This window comes from Chiloscyllium punctatum, chromosome 16 (genome assembly GCF_047496795.1).
Source record: "Chiloscyllium punctatum isolate Juve2018m chromosome 16, sChiPun1.3, whole genome shotgun sequence".
Lineage (NCBI taxonomy): Eukaryota > Metazoa > Chordata > Chondrichthyes > Orectolobiformes > Hemiscylliidae > Chiloscyllium > Chiloscyllium punctatum.
The window spans coordinates 30106303-30127936 of record NC_092754.1 but is presented as its reverse complement, the minus strand read 5'-3'; the positions used below and the strand labels follow the sequence as shown (position 1 = coordinate 30127936).

The following is a 21634-nucleotide window of genomic DNA, read 5'->3' as shown; positions in this document are numbered from 1 at the left end:
AGTGCATGTAGTGTAAATATAGCCATGAGCTTTCAGAAGCTTGGCCCATTGTCATTGAATGAACAGCAATATAGTTCCAAATCAAGATACTGTGTGACTTAGAGGAGAACTTGATGGTGGTGATATTCCCATGCATCAGCTCCCTGGTATTTTGGGTGGCAGTAGTTGTAATTTTGGGAGATACTGTCTTATCTAAATGCCTTTCTGTAAGATCTTTAATAATAGCTTCTTACAGTTTTCTTTTGACAGATGTTAATGTATCTATTACCTCACTAGCTACATCTTTTAAAACCGTAGGATGAGATTCCTCAGGGTCATGGCTCTTATCAGACCATGGATCCAACAATTTATTATTTCCTTGAGCATTATAATTTTCCTGAGTTCTTCTCACCCTTCCATTTCCTAACTTTTGACTGCTTCTGGGACATTACTTGTATCCTGTACAGTGAAAATATGCAAAATACCTGTTCCGTCCATCTGATATTTCCTTATTTCACATTCCATTTTTCAAGATCACTTTCTGGTATGATTAATGCTCACTTTGTTAAATTTTCTTTCTTAAAATGAAACTCTCACATACTTTCATATTTCTGGCTAGCTTTTTCTCGTACTCTTATTTTTTCATCCATATTGATTTTTCAGTCATTCTTTGCTGCTATAAATGTTCTGTCCGATTCTGAGCTGCCTCCTGACTTTGCACAATTATGTACATTTTTCTTTAAGTTTGATGCTTTCTTTTAACATTTCTAATTCAGCAAGGATGGCGAATGCATCCTTAGATATTTTTCTCTTTCCATCTATTATGTTGATTCTGAAATACTCCTTAAATGTTTGCTACTGCATCTCTGATTACATATCTTTTCATCTATTTTTTCAATTAATTTTAATCAAGTCCGATTAGTTGCATTGAATCCTAGAATATCTTCTCATAGAAATCGAGAGGATTTGCCCTCAAAATAATTAATATTAATACCTACTACCATCTCTTTAGGTGATCGTTTCCCCATGATGCCCCATTATATGTTAGTTTTGATGTAGAGACTGCAAATAAATACTCAAGCCTCATAAATGAAGTGGCAGCAGAAAAGGCTAATGCCTCATTGTTTGCTATGTTTGACATAGTGACTTAAGACCTAAACGAACCACATTCACTAAATTATTCAGCAAGCAGCTGGTGCCCTGATTTCCTCCCAAATAGCGTTCCTTCAGTTTTTTCAGGCTGCGGAATTTAAAGTTCTCAGAAGCCAAGAAACACATTACCATTTGATTTGAACTGATGGAGCGTACAGGTTAGGTGTGAGTGATCGTGTTATAATATACTGACAGTGATATATGCATTACGGCTGTTTTCCATTGTAGAGTGGCACTTTCTCACAGTGAGAGTCCTGGTTTTGTCCATGAGGAATCTGTTGTAGAACCTGATGACACACACAACGTAAGCCAATGGCGCGAGGTACTCCCAGGAGAAGAAGTGCCTTTTGAATTTGAAGCCAGGGAAAAGCTAAGACACAGGTGAGTGAAAGAAAACAGCATAGTACTCACTTGACAGACTTTTTATATCTCTCTACTAATCAGTAATCACATATTCGTATGTATTTAGTCATGGTGGCATGTTTATATAAAATCTTTGTGTTATCATAACTTCCTTATGTAAGACACAGTGGCTGCACTTTCTTAATTATGTACTGGCAGGCACACTCATGAATTGAAGATTCACCAGCTTTTGGTCCGAGTGAATGGCTGGGAACAAGTCAGTCCAGTGTCTGTGGACAAAGTTGGCATCTTCTTCCGATGTGCAGCACCTGATCGAAATAATCAGTCCTCCATGGTGTGTATCATGTACTGTGAACGTGTCATTTGTCAAAGCATATATAATTGAGACTGTATACTTTGGAGCAGGAGCTTGATTATCTCAAATATTGATGCAGCAGTAGCTTCAGACAACGGTTATACAAACAACCATTTGCTTTTAAATGTTTGAGAGGAAATGTCGTACACAAAATATCAAAAAACCTGAAATGCTGTGGTTGTAAAATGTGCAGGTTTAGTGGGTGCTGAGGCACAGTGACAAGGAAGGTCCTTCAGTTAACGAGGAAGATTTATTAACTTGGTAGGTACTAGACAAGTATCAACTGGAACTCAAAAGTACAGTTAACATCATTCTATCTTGCCTGCGCATTGAATAAGGACATATTTAGTTTGAGCTGTGATGGTCAGTTAGTGTCTCCTTTCCTTGCATAAAGTGATATCCACTGAGGATATGGACTGAAGGAAATTGTACCAATTTTATTCATCTGAACTTACCCAACGCTTAATTGATTGAATGAGAACAACTACCCATTGATCTCGAGAAGTTTATGTAATTTTAATTCTGATCCTGTCAGTTTTCTGCAAATCAGGTTAAAACTGCCCTTGCAATTTTGGTTACAAAGTTGTATGTGCTACAATTTGCATAAAACCTTGCACATTCGCTTTTTATTATTCCAGCCATTGATGAAAAAACAGTCATTAGTTGCATCTATAACACAAATCTATCTTCTCTATACTGCAGGTTGGGAGTCCCATTAGCAAGACCAATATAATACATCCACATGTCTATGTAAGCATTGTTCTGTAACTGTACATCCATTATCAGATTGTACTGTACCTTTAATTTAAAGTTAGCTATTTCAAATTATTTAATGATTCAACTTTTAGTGCTAAATTCCCATTTTGTTGTTCTATTTTGTGAGATGTTTCAAATTATTGGGAATTTTTAGTATAAGAACAACTCCGTTATCAACCATGGGTTGTATATGACTTTAATGATCTAGTTTATGATTTTATATTTTGACAGTCATATTTAATTATAATTCTCATTTATCTGATTTTTATCTCCCCAGTTTTACCCTGTTTTACTTTAGTTACAGTATCATTTGAGTTAGAAGTTTGTGTTCAAGCCCTAGTACTTGAAACTTAAGCAAATCTAAGATTCGAGTGCATTTCTGAAGGGCGACATCTGTGAGAGATGTCAGTTATGGATGAAGCATTAAATTTGAACTATTTTCTACTTGTTTTGTGCAAATTTCTGCTGCACCAACCAACGAAAAGCAGGATGTCATTTTTTTTGTTCCTGGGCTCATAATCCTTTCTCAACCAACATCACCAAAAACAACTAATCTGGGCACTCATCACGTTTTCCACTTCAGAGATTTGGCTGTGTTTAAATTACCTGCTGTATTTGTCAATTTTAAGAACAACTCAGTCATTTGTATCCTGTTAATTGCAGCTTCTTCAGTACATGCATCTGGTTAAGATATGAGTCTAGTGTTATCAAATATAATAATATCAGTATTTAGTTTCTACCTTATAAATATCTTCAAACTATTAATGTAGGTTGCAAGCCAATATTTTAGCTCAACATAACAAATCACTGTTGTGCTCTAATATGATTGATTTACTAAATCAATGCCTAGTTTTCACCTATTAAGTGAGTCATTTGGAAATTCTGCCCTGTATATCATGCAAAATTGATGTTAATTCAGGTAATATTATGTTCAGACCTGTTTCATGCACTCTTGAGATTTGAGTTTCTAGAGTTTCTCTAAATGCACATTAGACTGGGATGCTAGTTTTAGAGACTGAAATCTGTTAGTTGTGTTCTACATGTTTGGAAATATTATAGATCAGATGTAGATTTGTGTTGTATTTGATAGATTGAAAAGGCAGTACCTAACATTGTTTGCCCTTCTGTAGTTCTCAGCACTGCCTCCTGTGCGGGTTGTGTTTTCTGTGACTCTGGAGGGGAGTGCAAGAAAAGTGATCACTGTCCGCTCGGCGCTGATTGTGAGAAACAAATTGGAAGTACCTATGGAACTGAGACTGGATAGTCCATCTGCTCCAGATAGTAAGTCACTTATCAATGTAGCAATCTGTTCCTTGACAGGAAGGCAATTCTACAAAGCAAGGATCATCTGACTTTGAGCCCATTCTATCTATTACAGTAAAGGCACACATGCTGTCCATACAGCGCAGTAGAGATTAATATCATGTTTTAGATATTGTTATGCATGGTTTAAAAGCAACCAGCTTTTTTGTTATAAACTACTGTTTTACATGTCCTTTCTTAAACTGCTATTCTATATTGCATAAGATACCTGCATCTTTATAAATCCCATTGGTAGTGATTGTGAGTGTTTGCGATTTTACATTTTTGAAGGAAAAAAGCTTTTTATTAATTGATTATCAAGTATTTCAGTGACTTAGCACCGCAATAATTGTTTCTCAGCACTGGTCTACCATAACTGAGTTTCTCATTCTCAGTTCGGCGTGTTGTCAGTTAACTCAGTTGGCTGGATGTCTGGTCAAAAATCTGTCCAATTCAGCCTTGAACAAATTCAGAGGCCCAGTCTGCTTTACTTCCTGAGAATAGAATTCCACGCATTAACAAACCTTTGAGCGGAAAGAAAACTCATCCTCTGTGTATCCAACCCATCCGGACTCCTCAGATCTTCAATGTTTCAATAAAATTGCAATAAACTTTTCTAAATTCCAATGGGTATATGTCCAACCTGTTTAACATTTCTTTATAAATGAAGGCCTTAATACCAAGAATGAGTCGAGTGAACCTTCTCTGAATGCTTTTAAAGTAATTGCATGTTTTTCAAACAAGGAGACCAAAACTGTAGATGTGGATGTGGTTTCACCAATATCTTGTGCAGCTGCTATAAAACATCCCTACTTTTATTTTCCATTCTCCTTGCCAGAAATAATAACATTCTCATTTGCCTTCCTAATCATTTGCTGTACACACGTAATAATTTCTGCAGTTTAGGTACTTAAATTCCCAGAACCATGTGTAGCATCATGTACAGCTCTCATCATTTAAGTGTACAGTTTTCCTATTCGTGCTGCCAAAATGAACATTTTCACATGTTATACTCCATTTGCCAAATTTTAGATTTCTCTTAATCTGTGTGCATTCCTTTGCAGACTCCACCTTATGTTAACAACTTTCTTTCCTACCAATTTTAGTGACAGGCATTCAGTCCCCTTACACACATCATTGACATGAATTGTAAATAGTTGAGGACATGACAAATTCCTATGGCATTCCACCTGTGACAGATTTCCAACCTGGGAATAAAAATCATTTAGTTTATTTCTCTGTTTTCTGTTAGCTAACTAATCCTTTATCCATGCTAGCATGTTACTTTCTTTACCATCTGCTGTAATATGGTGCAGCAATCTTTGATATGGCACTTATCAAATGTCTTTTTGCAATCCAAGTACATCACCTATACTGGTTCCACTTTATATCCAATGTATGTTATATAGTTAGAAAACTGCAGTAGATTAGTTAAGCATGATTTCTCTTTCACAAAACCATCTGTTGGCTGTGCTAGCAAATTGCAATTTTCTGGGTATTCTAACACTTTTTCCTACATTTTCAGCTAACTAGCCTCCAATTCGATTCTTTCTGCCTCCTTTCTTTCTTGAATACATTTGCTGCTTTCCAATCTTTTTGATAGATTATAACAATTGTTTCTACTATCCATGTCATCACTTAAATCTCCTTGAATTCAAGCCATCTGGTCTTCAGATGTTGTCACTTTTAGGTTCATTAAGTACCTTTTCCCTCATGGTGGTGATTGCTTTAGGTTCATCCCTTACTATCACCATCAACAAAGCTCAGAATATCAAGTTATGTGACCAGATCAGTCAGTAGTTCTTGGAAATTTTCAAGCCTTGCATAATGTGTCTAGCACTGATCGCCAAAACATAAGCTTCACATTTAAGCTGCACACATATTGCTTAATAGAACTAAAAGGTTGATTCCTTGAGTCAAAAGCTTTAAATTTACTCAAAGACTGGAAACACCCAAAGTCTTCCAATCTGGAACGATGGTGTTTCAGAGATAATTGTGCATCTAGATAAAGAGAGGTGAGAATGAGGAAAAAGAAATGCACATTATTAGTAATGTAGAGTAAAAGCAAATGTATTCAAACCACTAAATGACAAATTTTGGATTAGTGTTCAGATATTTCTCTTGGTACACACTAACCAGCATTGGAGTAAACTTCAAATTCAAACAGTTGAGTAAAGAAAGTTTTTGGAATTATCTAAGAAACAATTGGATGCCTCAGTGGTGGGAGATGTGACTTTAGAATATGGTAAATACGTGGATTCCGAGCAAATGACTAGACTTCCTCATTCATGATCAAATGTGTGTAGAACAGAAAAATGGAATATCTTTCTGTTCAGCCTCTTCTCTCAGCTTGGATATCCTCAGGGCCATCATAGTGATGGACTCAGGCTTATTTGACACTGTTACTTTCTCAGGCAAAGCTCTCAAAGAATTTTTAATGTTCTAAAATTTACACAAACTTAATTATGATTTCAGAACCTGTGGTGTTGCCAGCAGTGTTGCCAGGTGACTCATTAGCAATCCCTCTACACCTAACATCTTGGCGTCTTCAAGCAAGACCAAAGGGTCTTGGTCTTTTCTTCTGTAAAACACCTATCCATTGGACCAGTGTGGAAAAAGTAGGAGAGGTGAACAGCAGCAAGCGTGAATGTCATTCATCAGATTGTGATGACAACTGCTCCTACAGGTAAACAGTCCTTTCTGATGTTCCTCTTTTTGTAAATTCCCAAAACATTGCAGGTGTGGGTTCATGATGAGCAATGTCCTCAAAATGCTTCTGACCAATCTTCATGAGACAATACTTAGTCGCTTTGTAGGAAAATTCCAGTTTTGAAGAAAGGCTTTGTTTGAAATATTTGACCTTCTGATCTTGCCACAGAAGCTAAACGTTTATTTCTAGTCATACAGTTTTTTAAATTATTAAAATTTAAGTGTTGGACAACAAAGGGACATCCAGTTGTCATAGAGGGTGCACCTCTAATCTTTCTACCAAGAGCTTTCATTTCAAATTAGGAACTATCCTTGTAAGCGATTCTTGAACAAGGCACAATCAGAATGAGGCAGGGTGGGACAGAAGAATGCAATCGTTGCTCAGTTACTTTCAAAGCTGAGTTTAGATCCAACCTGAGTGATGAGTTAAAATAGTCAGTCTCTGTGCTAGTTCCAAGTGAAATTAAATTTTGCTGTTCTCAATCCAGTTCAAAGTTGGGCAAAATCCTCCTGAGTTATACCCTTATATTGAATTGTCGTAGACCTTTCACCAAAATAGAATGGGGAATACCAAATTAAACAGAAAGGAACAATGAAAGTTGAGTGAAATCACACTGTTAGGGTTGAGTAGAGGAAACTTTGCTCTAAATGTGATCTGGTCTATACCTGACCTGAATTCTTGCCAGGGCAATGTAGAGAGAGCTTTACTCTGCAGCCAGCTCTTGCTTAAAGTTTTCTCCTGGAAATGTTTCAATTATTTTAAAGCATATTTTCTGTACAAATATTGGAGCAAAGTTGGGATTGTGAAAGCTCAGCAAAGGACCCTTTTGTTGCCAATATAATCTTAAAATGTTAGATTATTTGAAGAAATAACTGATGTCTATATCACTTATTTTTTCACATGTATTGGAAAAGGTAATAACATTTGTCAAATGAAAGAAAAGCATAGGATCATAAAATAGGTTTGATTGAAGGCAATGTTTCAAATCTGTTTGATCTCATTCTTACAGAAAACTAAACTTACAGATTTTACATTATAGGAACCAGCTGTTTCTTAACTGAATAATGTCCAGGTCTCCTCTACTTTTCCTGGCAATGCATTCCAGATGTTTAGCACTTTTTGTATAAAGAACTGTTCCCTGATACCTGCCCTAATTTTACCTTTCACCAGCATGAACCAGTCCCATTTCTGTCCTGTTGCTTTGATGTACCAGACTTTGTTTCAGGTTTGCTTTACCTGTTATTTATTAAACTGCTGTAAAATTCCTTGTACCTTCTCATTTTGAATCTAAAGAGTTTTTGAAAATAAAGACTTACCGCATTAGTGCTAAAAGTTTTCGCGTGCAACACCAGCAATTAGTTTTCTTGGATTTGTCTTCACTGCCCTCAAGGCCTGGATGGCTCCCTTGAGCTGTGGCTACCAGAAGTGAATGCAGAGGTCTTGAATATGACCTGACCAGTACACTGGACAGCCTCAGTCCAGCTTCAGATTTCCACAGAACTACTGGGGATATCAACTCAGTCTCAGGAAACTTTGACATCAAACCTTTTTATGCTTGCAGAAAGCTGGAAATGTTGCAGTAGTCTTCAGTTTAGGAAAAGACTAGTAAAAACTAAGTCATGAAATCTTCTGGGGATGAGTAGAAAAAAGTGACACCAAATGTCACCAAAGCTTATCATGCATACTTAAGTGTTTAGGGCACAAATATTCCTCTCACACTAACGTTTATTAACAGAATGCCAATTTTTAACATATGTTTTAAGAATTAAGTGTGTCTAGCACCTCTAATTTAGAATTCTCTTTCTTATGGTTGTGACTTTCACCCTGCTTCACTGACTTTAACTGTCTTATACATTCTCCCACTTCCTCCAAGTTTGAAAGCCATCATTTCAGCTTCATGTTTTGTAACACTGTCTCTAAAGTCCTCTCCCTCAAACTGTCTCTCCTTCATAAACCCCTTAATCCACCCCTTAGAGTGTCCATCATTATCTGATCATTTCTGTGAAATGCATTCTATTTGTTTTAAATATCTTGCATAAATGCAAGGTGTTTGCTAAGAATGCAGCATGCAGCTGGAATTTCATGGTATGTTAAAATTGTTGTTATTACTCATAGGTATTGTGTGGCAGTTAAGAAGGAGAACTACCCTGACTACCTGCCCTTAAGTTTAATGTCTGGCAACGCTATGCAGGTTTACCGACAACCAGGCCACACCATCTATTTGCTACCCACTCTAGTCCTGACCAATCTACTACCCTGTGAGCTTTCCTACTATGTGAAAGGTACCTCTATTCATGGACCATTGAAACCGGGGAAAGATGCTGTGCTACACACAGCTGATACATCTCAGAACATCGAACTTGGTAAGATTTGTTTTGTACCTTCAGTTTTGCCACATTGCTTTGCCTGTCATTAATCTCAAATATCATTTGATTGTTAATTCGAACTATATGACTGTACGTTTTATTCTGCCAAAGTAACTTCAGATGTTTTAATTTATTCTTTCATCATATGTGGGTTAGGCAAGTATTTGTTTGTCATCTCTAATTGCTCTTGAGAAAGTGGTGATGAGCCACTTACTTGAACCATTTTGTCCATGTACTGTTGGTACAGCCACACCCAGCGGCTTTGGAAGGGAATTCTCTCTAACATTAATTTGCACAAATGTTATTGGCGTGCAGTGAAAGAATTGAATACAACAGAAGGGCTGTAAGTATAGATTTCACCTCTCATCTGAAGGAAAAACAATCCATGTTTATAGGTAGAGACCCTAAATATGAAGAGCTGTATTCCATTTAAGCGTTCTCCCATTGATACTTAGTGCATTGGAAAAGGTATGACCCAACGAAGTTACAACAAATGACTGACAACTGCAAATAGGTATCTCTAGTATACTATCAATTAGGTGCGATGTTAGTGAAGTAGATGGGTATTTTTGATTTCGCACTAAAAACCAATTACCATTTTGGCTCACAGAATAACTCTTATTTCTGGTTAGAAGGTTTGTGTTTAAGCCCCACAGCAGACTTAAGTGAATGTTCTTGGTGTATGTTAATACTCATAGAGTCATTGTGATGTACAGAACAGAAACAGACCCTTTGGTCCAACTCTCCATGCCAACCAGGTATCCTAACCTAATCTAATCCTATTTGCCATCACTTGGCCCATATCCCTCCAAACCCTTCCTATTCATATACCCATCCAGGTGCCTTCTAAATGTTGTAATTTTACCAGCCTCCACCACTTCCTCTGGCAGTGCATTCTGTATGTACGCTACCCTCTGCGTGAAAAAGTTGCCCCTTAGGTCCCTTTTAAATTTTTTCCTCTCACCTTAAACCTAAGCCCTCTAGTTCTGGACTCTCCCACCTCAGGGAAAAGACCTTGTCTCTTTACCCTATCCATGCCCCTCATAATTTTATAAACCTCTATAAGGTCACCCCTCAGCCTCTGACACTCCAGGGAAAACAGCCCCAGCCTATTTCAGCCTCTCCCTAAAGCTCAAATCCTCCAACCCTGGCAACGTCCTTGTAAATCTTTTCTGAACCCTTTCAAGTATCACAACATCCTCCCAATAGGAGGGAAACCAGAATTGCACGCAATATTCCAAATATGACCGTATTCAGAGGAACGTGGAAAGTTTTTCTGATGTGCTGGCCATAATTTCACCACAAAACATTACCATTGAAGTAAGCAAATTAATCGCCCCTTCATATAATTGTTATTTGTGAGTTCTTGTATACATCTTGATTACAATATTTGTCTGATTAAACAAGTGAGCATTTTGAAGTCATTCCTCGTCTGTTGAATACCGTTCATCGCGAAAGGCACCACGTATTTGCAGTCTTTATTTTCAGAAACACAATTTGCCTGGTTGTGTAAGATAATTAAAACCAGACACCTTTACCACAAATGGTCCCTGAGGAGGAGAGTGGTGGTGATGTTGAGCAACTTCAAAATACTTCAGTTCCTTTTCATGGATAATTTGAGAGAGAGAGAGAACCCAATCATTCAGTAGGACTATGGTGACTTTATTTTTTACATGTTAATAAAAGTTATTCTTGAAATATGTTTTAATCACAATTTATTTGTCAGGGATTACACTAGAAAACTTTCCTGTATGCAAGGAACTCCTAATTCCAGCAGGAACCACTAACTATCATGTTCGTATGCGCCTTTACGACACCAAGAAGCGCCAGCTGAATCTGAGCATTCGCATAGTGTGCAGAGCAGAGGGTTCCTTGAAGATACTCATTTCTGCACCTTATTGGCTCCTTAACAAGACAGGTAAAACAAAAAAAAATCAAATTCCAAAGTAAATGTAGGTGCATGATGTATTGGTGCATATTTCCAGACCTGCAAGGTGGTGAATTAAAAGCCGTGGTCTAAAATGGTCTGCTTCATACCAATCTTTTTCAGGGCTGCCATTAATTTTTCGACAGGACAATGCCAAGGCTGATGCAGCAGGCCAGTTTGAGGAGCATGAGCTTGCACGAAGTCTCAGCCCCCTCTTATTTAGCTTTACAGACAAAGAGCAACCTAACATGTGAGTAAAGAATTCAGGAATATGCACATCATTGGCTCACCTGATTTACTGAGGGAATTATTGTGAATTTGGACAATTTGTGATTATGAACAGGATCTTGCTGATCTTAAGCTTTACAAAGGTCTAATTTTGGCCATGCGATGCTGAGTTTGGAAATAAAGATTTTAAAAATAATTTTGACTCATAGCTGTGATATTTATATATGTGTGAAATGAACCCATGTCTTACTGACCTCTTTGGGGCTGAGTAGATTTATCCCCCAGTCTCTGACCCTTGCAGGTGTACCATGAGGATTGGGAAGGGAATCCACCCAGATGCAGTTCCTGGTTGGTGTCAGGAATTCTCTCCAGATGGAGGAAGTGGTGTGCGAGCAGTGAAAGTGATTCAACACGGCAACAGACCCGGACTCATTTATAGTATTGGTGAGTTTGAAAAAAACGCTTGATTTATCTTCCGGAAAAATCTTTCATGTGAAAGGTACAATCCTCGTTGTACTTGAACATTACGGAAGCATGACCAGTGACATGTTATCCACGAGCAGCAGTGTAGCTGGTGTAGCATTTATTGCTTATTTGTTGTCTCCAAAGATTCTTTCTCATTTATATCTTAGGAATCGATATCCGGAAAGGTCGAGGTCGGTACAGAGATACCAACATAGTGACCTTTGCACCCCGATATCTACTGGACAACAAATCCTCACATAAGTTAGCCTTTGCCCAACGAGAATTTGCCAGAGGCCAGGTAGGAATATGGTTCCAGATCATTTCAGCCTGTGTTCCCAAATACCACCTGATGATGGAGCGATGCTCTGAAAGCTAGTGTGCTTCCAATTAAACCTGTTGGACTGTAACCTGGTGTTGTGTGATTTTTAACTTCCCAAAATAAGTTGTTGATCTCATTTAAAAATGAAATGTAATTTTGAATATAGAGAAAAACTTTTATCTTTAGGGGATGTTATCAAATAAACATCAAACAGATAAGCTGTCTATTAAAATAGCAAAGAGAAGAATTTGATACTGCTTTGTACAATAGTTTGATATGTAGTGTTTGCAAATTGTAGTAGTGAGAACAAAATAAAGTATCATAAATATCTGAAGGAGACCTCGTAGTTAAGGTAATATGATCAGCTTTTTCCATCAGTGTTGTATATTGTTAATAGCTTTAATTAGTCATTAGTTTATCCCATCTGTGATATTAAGAACTGCTTTTGATTCCTTCTCAAAATTTATTTAATGTATTGATATTGTATGCTGGATGCATTATTCAGTTTAGCTATCTAGTTGCCTTGATAAATATGTCCATGTTGGCATAAGCTAAACCACAAGGAAGATAATTCAACTCATCTTTGTTCATCCATGAGGAAAGATGGTACAGTATTGCTATACTGTCATTCAGCTGATTTGTTAATTAATCACAAAGCTTTCACTTTCAAGATCTTTCCTGGAAGTTTATCTCACTCACTGTGTTAACAAACAATTACTGACATCTGTCCTAAATCTGCCTTCCGTATTTGTCACCTCATTCTGCTGTTGCAATTTAGTTTGAAGCGGTACTCTACATTTTCCTCCTCTTTAAGATTTTCTATCTTATTTATATACATGTATAAATTCACATTTATGCCATCTATCTTCAAGGTTGAAAATCTGGGTTTCTCCAGTTTTCCCTCACTCATTTTCTTTTTGTCTGCCAAGATCAGTATCTGGCTTTTTATGCGTGTTAGATTTTCCATCTTACTTGATCACTTTCTGACCTTTCAAGTCATGGTTCAAGCTCCTTTCTCAAATTCAGAAACTTCTAAGCCCACACTTAAGTTAAGATACTGAGGAGATGACTTACTGCTGGAATGACATGTTTGAAATGAACTGAGGATCTATTGTCATATCCAACTAGAAGTAAAATATATGCCTTTACAATATCAAGTAAAGCAGGGAAATCACCCCCCTCCCCTCATCCAGTATCTTGAACAACGTTTGTATCTAACACCAATAGCCAATACGAGCAATTTAATTGTTCATTCATCTAATTTACTGTTGTGGAGACTGGCTGTTTACCAAGTAGCTTCTCAGTTTGTCTGTAAACCAGCTATGATTGCACTTTAGAAATGTTTATTTAGATTTGAAGCATTCTGAAATGCCCTCAGCAGAAAAAATAATGCACTTATTTGGTGTCTTCGGGAAGTAAAACTTAGCAAAGTGCTTCACAGGCTGGATAACAAAACCTGAGACAGAGCCTGGAATGAGCTAATAAAGGGACAGTAGTAGTTCAAAGTTTGGGAGAAGATTTGTAGCTCGGGTGCTCGTTGTTGTGGTTCTGTTCGCCGAGCTGGGAGTTTGTGTTGCAGATGTTTCGTCCCCTGTCTAGGTGATATCCTCAGTGCTTGGGAGCCTCCTGTGAAGTGCTTCTGTGATCTTTCCTCCGGCATTTGTAGTGGTTTGAATCTGCCGCTTCCGGTTGTCAGTTCCAGCTGTCTGTTGACAAGCAACATGAATTCGACTGGGACAACACTACTATTATAGGACAAGCCAAACAGAGAACAGCCAGGGAATTCCTAGAGGCATGGCACTCATCCACAGACTCTATCAACAAACACATCGACCTGGACCCAATATACCGGCCACTGCAGCGGACAGCTGGAACTGACAACCGGAAGCAGCAGATTCAAACCACTACAAATGCCAGAGGAAAGATCACAGGAGGCTTCCAAGCACTGAGGATGTCACCTAGACAGGGGATGAAATGTCTGCAACACAAATTCCCAGCTCGGCGAACAGAACCACAACAAGGACAGTAGTAGTGTACCAACTTCTGAGCCAAGTGACCTGGGTTCAAGTTCCACCTGTTCCATGGCTATCCATAAGAAGTTGCTTAGAAAATATCTATAATGAGCTGATGGGACTGATATGCAAAAGATTAGACAAAGAGTTTAATTTCAAAAACCCTCGAGAGGAAATTAGATGAGGATGTTTATATGGGGGTTGAAAGGGAGAGGAGAGAATTACGGAGTTTAGGGCTCTCAGTGGTGTTGTAATTAAAATCAAGGATGCTCAAAAGGCCAGAATTGAAAAATGTAGCACTAGAGTGGCCATAGGGATGGGAATTGGTGACCTTTAAGAATGGATTTAAAAGCAAGGATGAAATTTTAAAATTGAAGCATGGCTTAATAGAAAGCCAGTGTAGTTCTGCCATCTCAGAAGTAGTTGGGTGAATGGGACTTGTTCTGAGGTAGAACATAAGCAGCAGAATTTTGAATGTTCTCTAGTTTGTGCTCATTCAATTCAAAAGTTGAAGATAGGTCAAGGACAAGGTGCTGTATTAATCCACGTTCCTTTCCTGTCTCTCCTATTTCCTCCACTATTTCTGGAACGGTTTGCGGCTTTGAATGTTTATTGACCAAAATTGTACGCTAGACTCTAGTGTGACCTAGGCCGTAATTGTTTGTTTTTGACCTTGTTTGAGCAGTTTCCTGATCCAACAACAATAAAATATTAATTGGAACTTACTTTCACAGGGCACTCAGAATCCAGATGGTTACATTTCAACTCTGCCTGGGGCCAGTGTCGTATTTCATTGGCCAAGAAATGATTATGATCAGTTATTGTGTGTACGGCTGATGGATGTTCCGAGTTGCACTTGGTCAGGGGGCTTCGAGGTTAACAAGAACAACTCCTTCCACATCAACATGAGGTGAGCACAATATATCCCAGAATAAATCTAATTAATGGGCCAGTTGTCTCGTGGAGAAATGTAGATTTAATTAGCAATAGGAAACTGGTAATTTCTGCACTCAGTGGCAACATGAGAGATACCAGATTTGTCAGGACTATTCTGACCTACCAACTCCTGCATCATGCTTTTCTTATGGATTTTAGATCCTTATGACAGACACTGTGGGCTACATGTTGAAAAAAACAGTAAAATAGAACTCTTATTGGAAACCTGATGATTCTCTTGGTGTGTTAGATGTTGTTTGTTTATTTTTACCTTTTTGTGTTAAAGCTTTGGATGACCAACTGTGTGTTCAAGCTTAGTAACTTGTACCTGTTGTATTGGTAAACAATGTTTATTATCCTTTTCACTAATATATTGTTTAAATATTCCAGAATTAATAAAGAATGGAATTGACTTAGTTCTCCTTGTGAAGGAATTTCATCCATGGTTAGTTTCTGTTGTGAGTGGGCGGCACGGTGGCGCAGTGGTTAGCACTGCTGCCTCACAGCGCCAGAGACCCGGGTTCAATTCCCGCCTCAGGCGACTGACTGTGTGGAGTTTGCACATTCTCCCCGTGTCTGCGTGGGTTTCCTCCGTGTGCTCCGGTTTCCTCCCACAGTCACAAAGATGTGCAGGTCAGGTGAATTGGCCATGCTAAATTGTCCGTAGTGTTAGGTAAGGGGCAGATGTAGGGGTATGGGTGGGGCGGGGCGGGGCGGTGTGGACTTGTTGGGCCGAAAGGCCTGTTTCCACACTGTAAGTAATCTAATCTAATCTAATCTAGATATGGCCAAGATGTGCCTTCTACTTTCTTGGAACCAGGATTTCTTTGTGTTTTCTTCTAATCTGGTCTTTTTAATGGATGCTGTGCATAGAAGTGTTTTTTTATTGGAAAAGTGATATTAAAAATAGATTCCAGCCATTAAATATGTTGAACTTGTTTTAAAGTCACAGATTGAAGACACTTGCAATACCAGCTGTGGATTTCCCTCTCAGTCATATAACTAATACATTTTAAAGGTTATTTTTGCGATCTCTGTCCAAAAAGATTTTAAGTTAACTACCCGGGCAAGAAATAAGTTACAAATCAGTGGCACAGGTTTAGTTCTTTTTCACAATTTACTGCATTTTCTTTAAAGCCTTTAACATCTGTTAATATTTTTCCACACCAAATACTGTTACCTGTAAAATTTATACATACTGCAGTCATTATGATGAGACTGTGACGTGTTTACTGGCCTGAATAAAAAGGCTAATGTGCAAAACACAGAAGGCTTATTGATACTTGATTCATGCATGCTGGCAAGCACTGGATGTCCTATTCCTGTTAGCTTTGTGGTCAAAAGGTATCATGGGCTACCAACACAGGTTTAATGTCTAACTTACACTGAGCGATTCAATTTTGGCCACAGTGACTATAAATGTGGCACATATGGCTTCAACTTTCCCTCACTAGTAGGTGGAAAATTGGCTGATATTCCTATTCCTGAGCTTTCTCCAGCAATTCCTGTGGCAAAGGAAAGCTTGTGTGTACACAATCAAGATTGGCGTTTAACCTCAACATTAAATAACCCATCTACTCTACTCCCTGTGTATGAAGGACATATATGTGTGCAAAGTAAAGCAGGATCACTCAGCATGGGAGAATCAAAGTGTGACTCACCTAAAGAACAGCAGACAAAGTCTAAAGTAGTAAAACAGTTTATACAGTTGCTGAAAACCTGAAATAAAACCAAAAACTGCTAAGTACTCAGCAGGTTATGCATTGTCTTGTTACTGCTGCCCATTTTCTTTGAAAATCCATGTGTGTTATTTTTAAAAGAACATTTTGTTCACAGGAGTTGGATCTAGCAACGCATTAAGTCACAAAGTTCTGATGTTGGTTTAAAGTTGTTTGGCGTTATCTGTCCTCATTTATAGTTATCCAATTCTGTGTTTTAAGCCAGCTGTAATTTGTAACCTTGAAGTACTTTCTAACCTAACTTTTCTTCTTGTAGAGATACTCAAGGCAACTGTCACCTCCTTCGAGTGGAAATTACTCTGAAAGGAGCAACATACCATATTGCATTTAGTAACTCTGAACAGTTGCCACCGCCATTCCGCATCGACAACTTTTCAGAGGTAAATCCCTACTAAACGTACACATCTACAGATCTACTGTAGTATTCAAGTTTTATAATCAGCTCCACATGAAGGAGAAAGAACAAAACTAATTGCAAATAATTCATCCCATCTGTGAGTAGTCACCACAACTCTGAGATGACTCACAGTAAAGCAAGCCCGTAGCCAAGCTGTTTCAGTACGGTTACAATGATGGCCTGTACTCGGCAATGTATGTTTTAGTGAGAAAATGTAGAACACATCAAACCCAGCTACTTACCACCCCAGCACCCATTCTCAATCATCAGCAAAGTAATGGAAGGTGTAGTCAATTTTGCTATGAAGTGGCACTTACTCAGCATAAAACTGTTCACTGACTTTCCATTTGGGTTCTGAAAGGTTTACTTAGCTCCTGGCCTCATTACAGCTTGGTCTAAACATGGACAAAAGAGTTGGAACTTTAGAAAGGAAGTAAAGATACTGCCCTTGACATCAAGGCACACTTTGAGCAAGTTTAACATCAAAGAGCTCTAACAGAACTGGAAACATGTGAATCGGGGGAACACCCCTGATTGACGTTATACCTAGAACCAGTGAAGATGGTTGTGGTTGTTGGAAGTAGAACAATTTCTGTCATCGCAAGTGCAAGCAGCTGGAGAATGAGCTATTAGATCACTTCTATGAATTATTAAAATATGTTCAGCCTTCATGACAAGTTCCAACTTGCTGACATCTCTTTCTCCTTTTATGATAGGTTGCAGTCATTTTCCACCAACATGGTGTGGCAGAGCCGAGACTAAAGACTGAGGTAAAGCCAGGTACCTCACTGAATTATGCCTGGGACGAACCTGTCCTTCAGCCTTTCATCACACTAACAGTGAAAGGGGCAGGCTCATCAGAAATTACCTGTGATATGAATGATTTCAAAGAGTCCAAACAGCTTTTCTATGAAAATTTCATCTATATCGCTGCCACGTATACTTTTTCTGGGTAGGCTTCAGTTTTCTGTTTGCCAGGTTTAAACTTACTGTCAGCTTTTTAATGTTCTCAATTGGTTTTGGACAATTAGATGCAACTTCCGGAACCATTATGTGGTTTCAAAAGATTTTTTTTTGATAGATATTTTTATTGAAAATTTAACATTTTTACAAGTTTACAAAATTAAAAAAACCCAAGTATAAACATTGATATACAATTAAATCTTAAATAAATAATCAAAATTTAACAGAAGAAAAATACTGAGAGAAAAAAAACAAAACTCAACTAACTACTAATCTAACCTTCAAATAACCAGAGTGTATAATTAAGTCTCTTACATTATTCAAATAAGAGAAAAACAAAAAGGACGGATAACACAGAAATTGGGTCGTGAGATACATGCCTGGAATGTATTAACATCAAATCGTAACAAAACCCGTATTTATGCGGGATTCCTCTTCCAAGGGGCGCCCCGGATCAGCCAGGTTCACCATCTCAATTAAATACAAGCCCTTGTTAGGATGGCCGAAATATCTGTATTCATATAATTCAAGAAGGGCTGCCATATTTTATGGAATAATGCGGTCTTTCGGTGCACCATATTTGTAAGGAAGTCAAGGGGAATACATTCCATAATTAATCTGTGCCAGTTTGAAAGTCCAGGGGGGCCCTTAGCCACCCAGTTTACCAAAATATTTTTCCTTGCACAGAAAGAGAGAATAGAAAATAATCTCTTCCCGTGCATATCCAGGGAGGATAAGTTCGAAAAGCCCAAAAGGAGAGATACAGGGTCCACTCTAATTTCTGTTACTAAGATTTCTGTCAGAGCACTTGCTACTTTAGTCCAATATCTATGGATCTTATGACAGGTCCATAGGCAATGTACAAGAGTGCCCACCTCTATCTTACATTTGGGACACATTGGACATGCTCCTGCCTTAAATTTTGCCAATCGATTCGGTGCGATATGGGCCCTATGAAGTATCTTCAACTGAATAGCCTGAGTTCTGTTACAGATGGTGATTCTTCTGGTGTTTTCCCAAATGTCATTCCACGTTTCTATAGAGATTTCTTGTCCCAAATCCTGATCCCATGTTTAAAGCAGATTGTCCATCTCTCCCGATACTTCATCATGTAGTAAATGATAAATAGTACTAATGGAGGAGACCCCCATTGGTCGTAGCACTCTACATTCTCTATCTGATTTATAAAGACTATCTAATAACGTAGTCTTCTTCTGTATATAATCTCGAATTTGGAAATATCGAAAGTGGTCTCCATTAGGTAATCCGAATTTCTGACGCAGCTGTTCAAAAGACATCAGGACCCCATCTTTAAATAGGTCCCCTAGACATGAGATACCCCTGGATCTCCAGAGTTTAAAAGTGGCATCTGTAAACCCCGGTTGGAATCCCCATGCTCCCACTATCGGTGCATAGGGGGATGTTTTATGTGAATCGCCCTCATTTTGCCACATTATATTCCAAACTTTAATTGTGTTTAGTATTATAGGGTTTTTACAGTGATCTATAATGATTTTCCTCTTGTCTGAAAATAAAAGGTTAATAAGTGGGCATTTTACTTGAGAAGCCTCGATGTTAAGCCAGATTGATTGTGGATCAAACAAGACCCAATCAGCTATGTAACTTAATAAGGAATTTAACTGATATTTCCTAAAATCTGGGAAATCCAATCCTCCCCTTGCCTGTGGAAGCTGTAGCTTCTTCAGCTTAATAAGGGACCGTCTATGATTCCAGATAAAGGAACCCAACCCAACAATTTACATAGTGCCAGCCTCGGCAGCATCACCGGAAGCATTCTCATAGGGTATAGGAGATGGGGCAGGACATTCATTTTAAGTCGTGCTATTCTACCCAGCCAGGAAATTGGAAGGTCTCCCCATCGCTGGAGGTTCTGCCTTATCCTTTCCAGTAAATGCACAAAGTTAGCCTTGTATAACTGACAAATACTGGGGTAATAAAAATGCCTAAATATAAAAAACCCCTCCGGGACCACCAAAAGGGAAAGTGGGATCCGTCCAATAAGTGGGATATACTAGCAAGGCCTCCCATTAGCATAGCCTCCGATTTTGAGAAATTAATTTTGTAACCTGAAAATACACTAAATGTATTAATAACTTGAATTAAGCGAGGCACAGACATCAGGGGATTACTGAGAAATAGAAGAACATCATCTGCATAAAGGGTAATTTTATGTTTACCTATACCAATCCTCAGGGCTGTTATATTAGGGTCAGCCCTATAGCTTCTGCTAGTGGCTCAATTATTAGTGTTAATAACAATGGCGAGAGAGGACATCCCTGACGGCAGCCCCTACCCACACTGAAGCTATCCGAACCTAATCCATTGGTAACCACAACTGCTTTGGGATCACTGTACAGTGTTGAGACCCATTTGGTAAACACCTGTCCAACGCCAAACCTTTCCAATGTGTAAAACAAATATGACCATTCAACCCTGTCAAATGCCTTTTCCGCGTCTAATGAGACTATTACTCCTGGTATCTTTCCCTGATGGCAGGCTTGAATCACATTCAAAACCCTTTTGTATTATTGGCTGATCTACGGCCCTTAATAAATCCCATCTGATCCTCCTTTATATGTGGCAATACCCTTTCTAGCCTCAATGCTAACATTTTAGAGAGGATTTAAAAATCTACGTTTAGCAAGGATATTGGTCTGTATGACGTGCAATCTTCTGGGTCCTTTCCTTGTTTAAGGATAAGAGAGATATTTGCCTCTTTCAGCGAAGGCGGGAGACAGCCCTGACTGTATGCGTAGTTATACATGTCCATAAGTGGACCAGCCAATACTTCTGTAAATTCTTTATAGAATTCAGCTTGAAAGCCATCTGGGCCAGGTACCTTACCGCTCTGAAGTTGCCTGATTGCGTCAAATATTCTTGGATTGTTAGGGGAACATTCAAGACCGATACCTGTTCCGGAGTTAGGTCCAGAAAGGTCAAGTTTTTAAAAAATGATTGCATCCTCCTAGTCTTGTCTTCACAATCCTGTGACTTATATAAATCAGAATAAAATTTTCTAAAGATTGCATTAATCCTTTTATGATCATGAGTCAAAATACCCATACTTTCCTTGATAGACGTGATAGTTTGAGGGGCCTTCTTTTTCTTTGCAAGAAATGCTAAGTATCTACCAGGTTTATCGCCAAATTCATATAACCTTTGTTTTGTAAATAATATTTCTCTCAGCCGATTGCATAAGCGTAGTGTTTAGAGCTGTCCTAAGGGCCGTAATCCTTTGCAATTTGATAATAGAAGGTCTATCAGTGTATGCTGTTTCAGCCGCTTTTAAGCGAGCTTCAAGCAGACGCTGTTGTTCTCCCTTTAATTTTTTTCTGGGTCGCTGAGTATGAGATGATCAAACCTCGCGTGTAAGCTTTGATGGTCTCCCACATCATTGATGGGTTGCTAGTTGTACCTAAATTAATTTCTAAAAATGTTTTAAATTTTTGAGAGAAGTACTTGACAAATTTACTATCTTTCATCAGGAAGGGGTCCATACACCAATGCCGGGGGGATGTCTCATTGTTCCTCGCCTTGATTTTCATATATACAGCAGCGTGATCGGAAATTGCTATACTGCCTATTTTACATGATGATATGGAATTTTAAAAAATTGAGGGGGCAAAAAACATATCGATTCTGGT

At 38.4% G+C, this 21634-nt stretch overlaps 1 protein-coding gene across 4 annotated transcripts in view; it reads left to right on the top strand.

Annotated features, from left to right (window-relative positions):
• Positions 1-21634, top strand: part of vps13d (vacuolar protein sorting 13 homolog D) — a 290218-nt gene that overhangs the window by 151269 nt on the left and 117315 nt on the right. For all 4 annotated transcript variants that reach the window (XM_072586664.1, XM_072586661.1, XM_072586662.1 and 1 more), the window contains 13 exons: positions 1360-1512; positions 1693-1828; positions 2552-2599; positions 3736-3886; positions 6383-6593; positions 8733-8980; positions 10710-10901; positions 11034-11160; positions 11440-11582; positions 11771-11901; positions 14669-14844; positions 16866-16989; positions 17723-17958. In XM_072586664.1, coding sequence (XP_072442765.1) covers positions 1360-1512; positions 1693-1828; positions 2552-2599; positions 3736-3886; positions 6383-6593; positions 8733-8980; positions 10710-10901; positions 11034-11160; positions 11440-11582; positions 11771-11901; positions 14669-14844; positions 16866-16989; positions 17723-17958 — 2076 coding nt within the window. The remainder of the gene's footprint in view (positions 1-1359; positions 1513-1692; positions 1829-2551; positions 2600-3735; positions 3887-6382; positions 6594-8732; positions 8981-10709; positions 10902-11033; positions 11161-11439; positions 11583-11770; positions 11902-14668; positions 14845-16865; positions 16990-17722; positions 17959-21634) is intronic.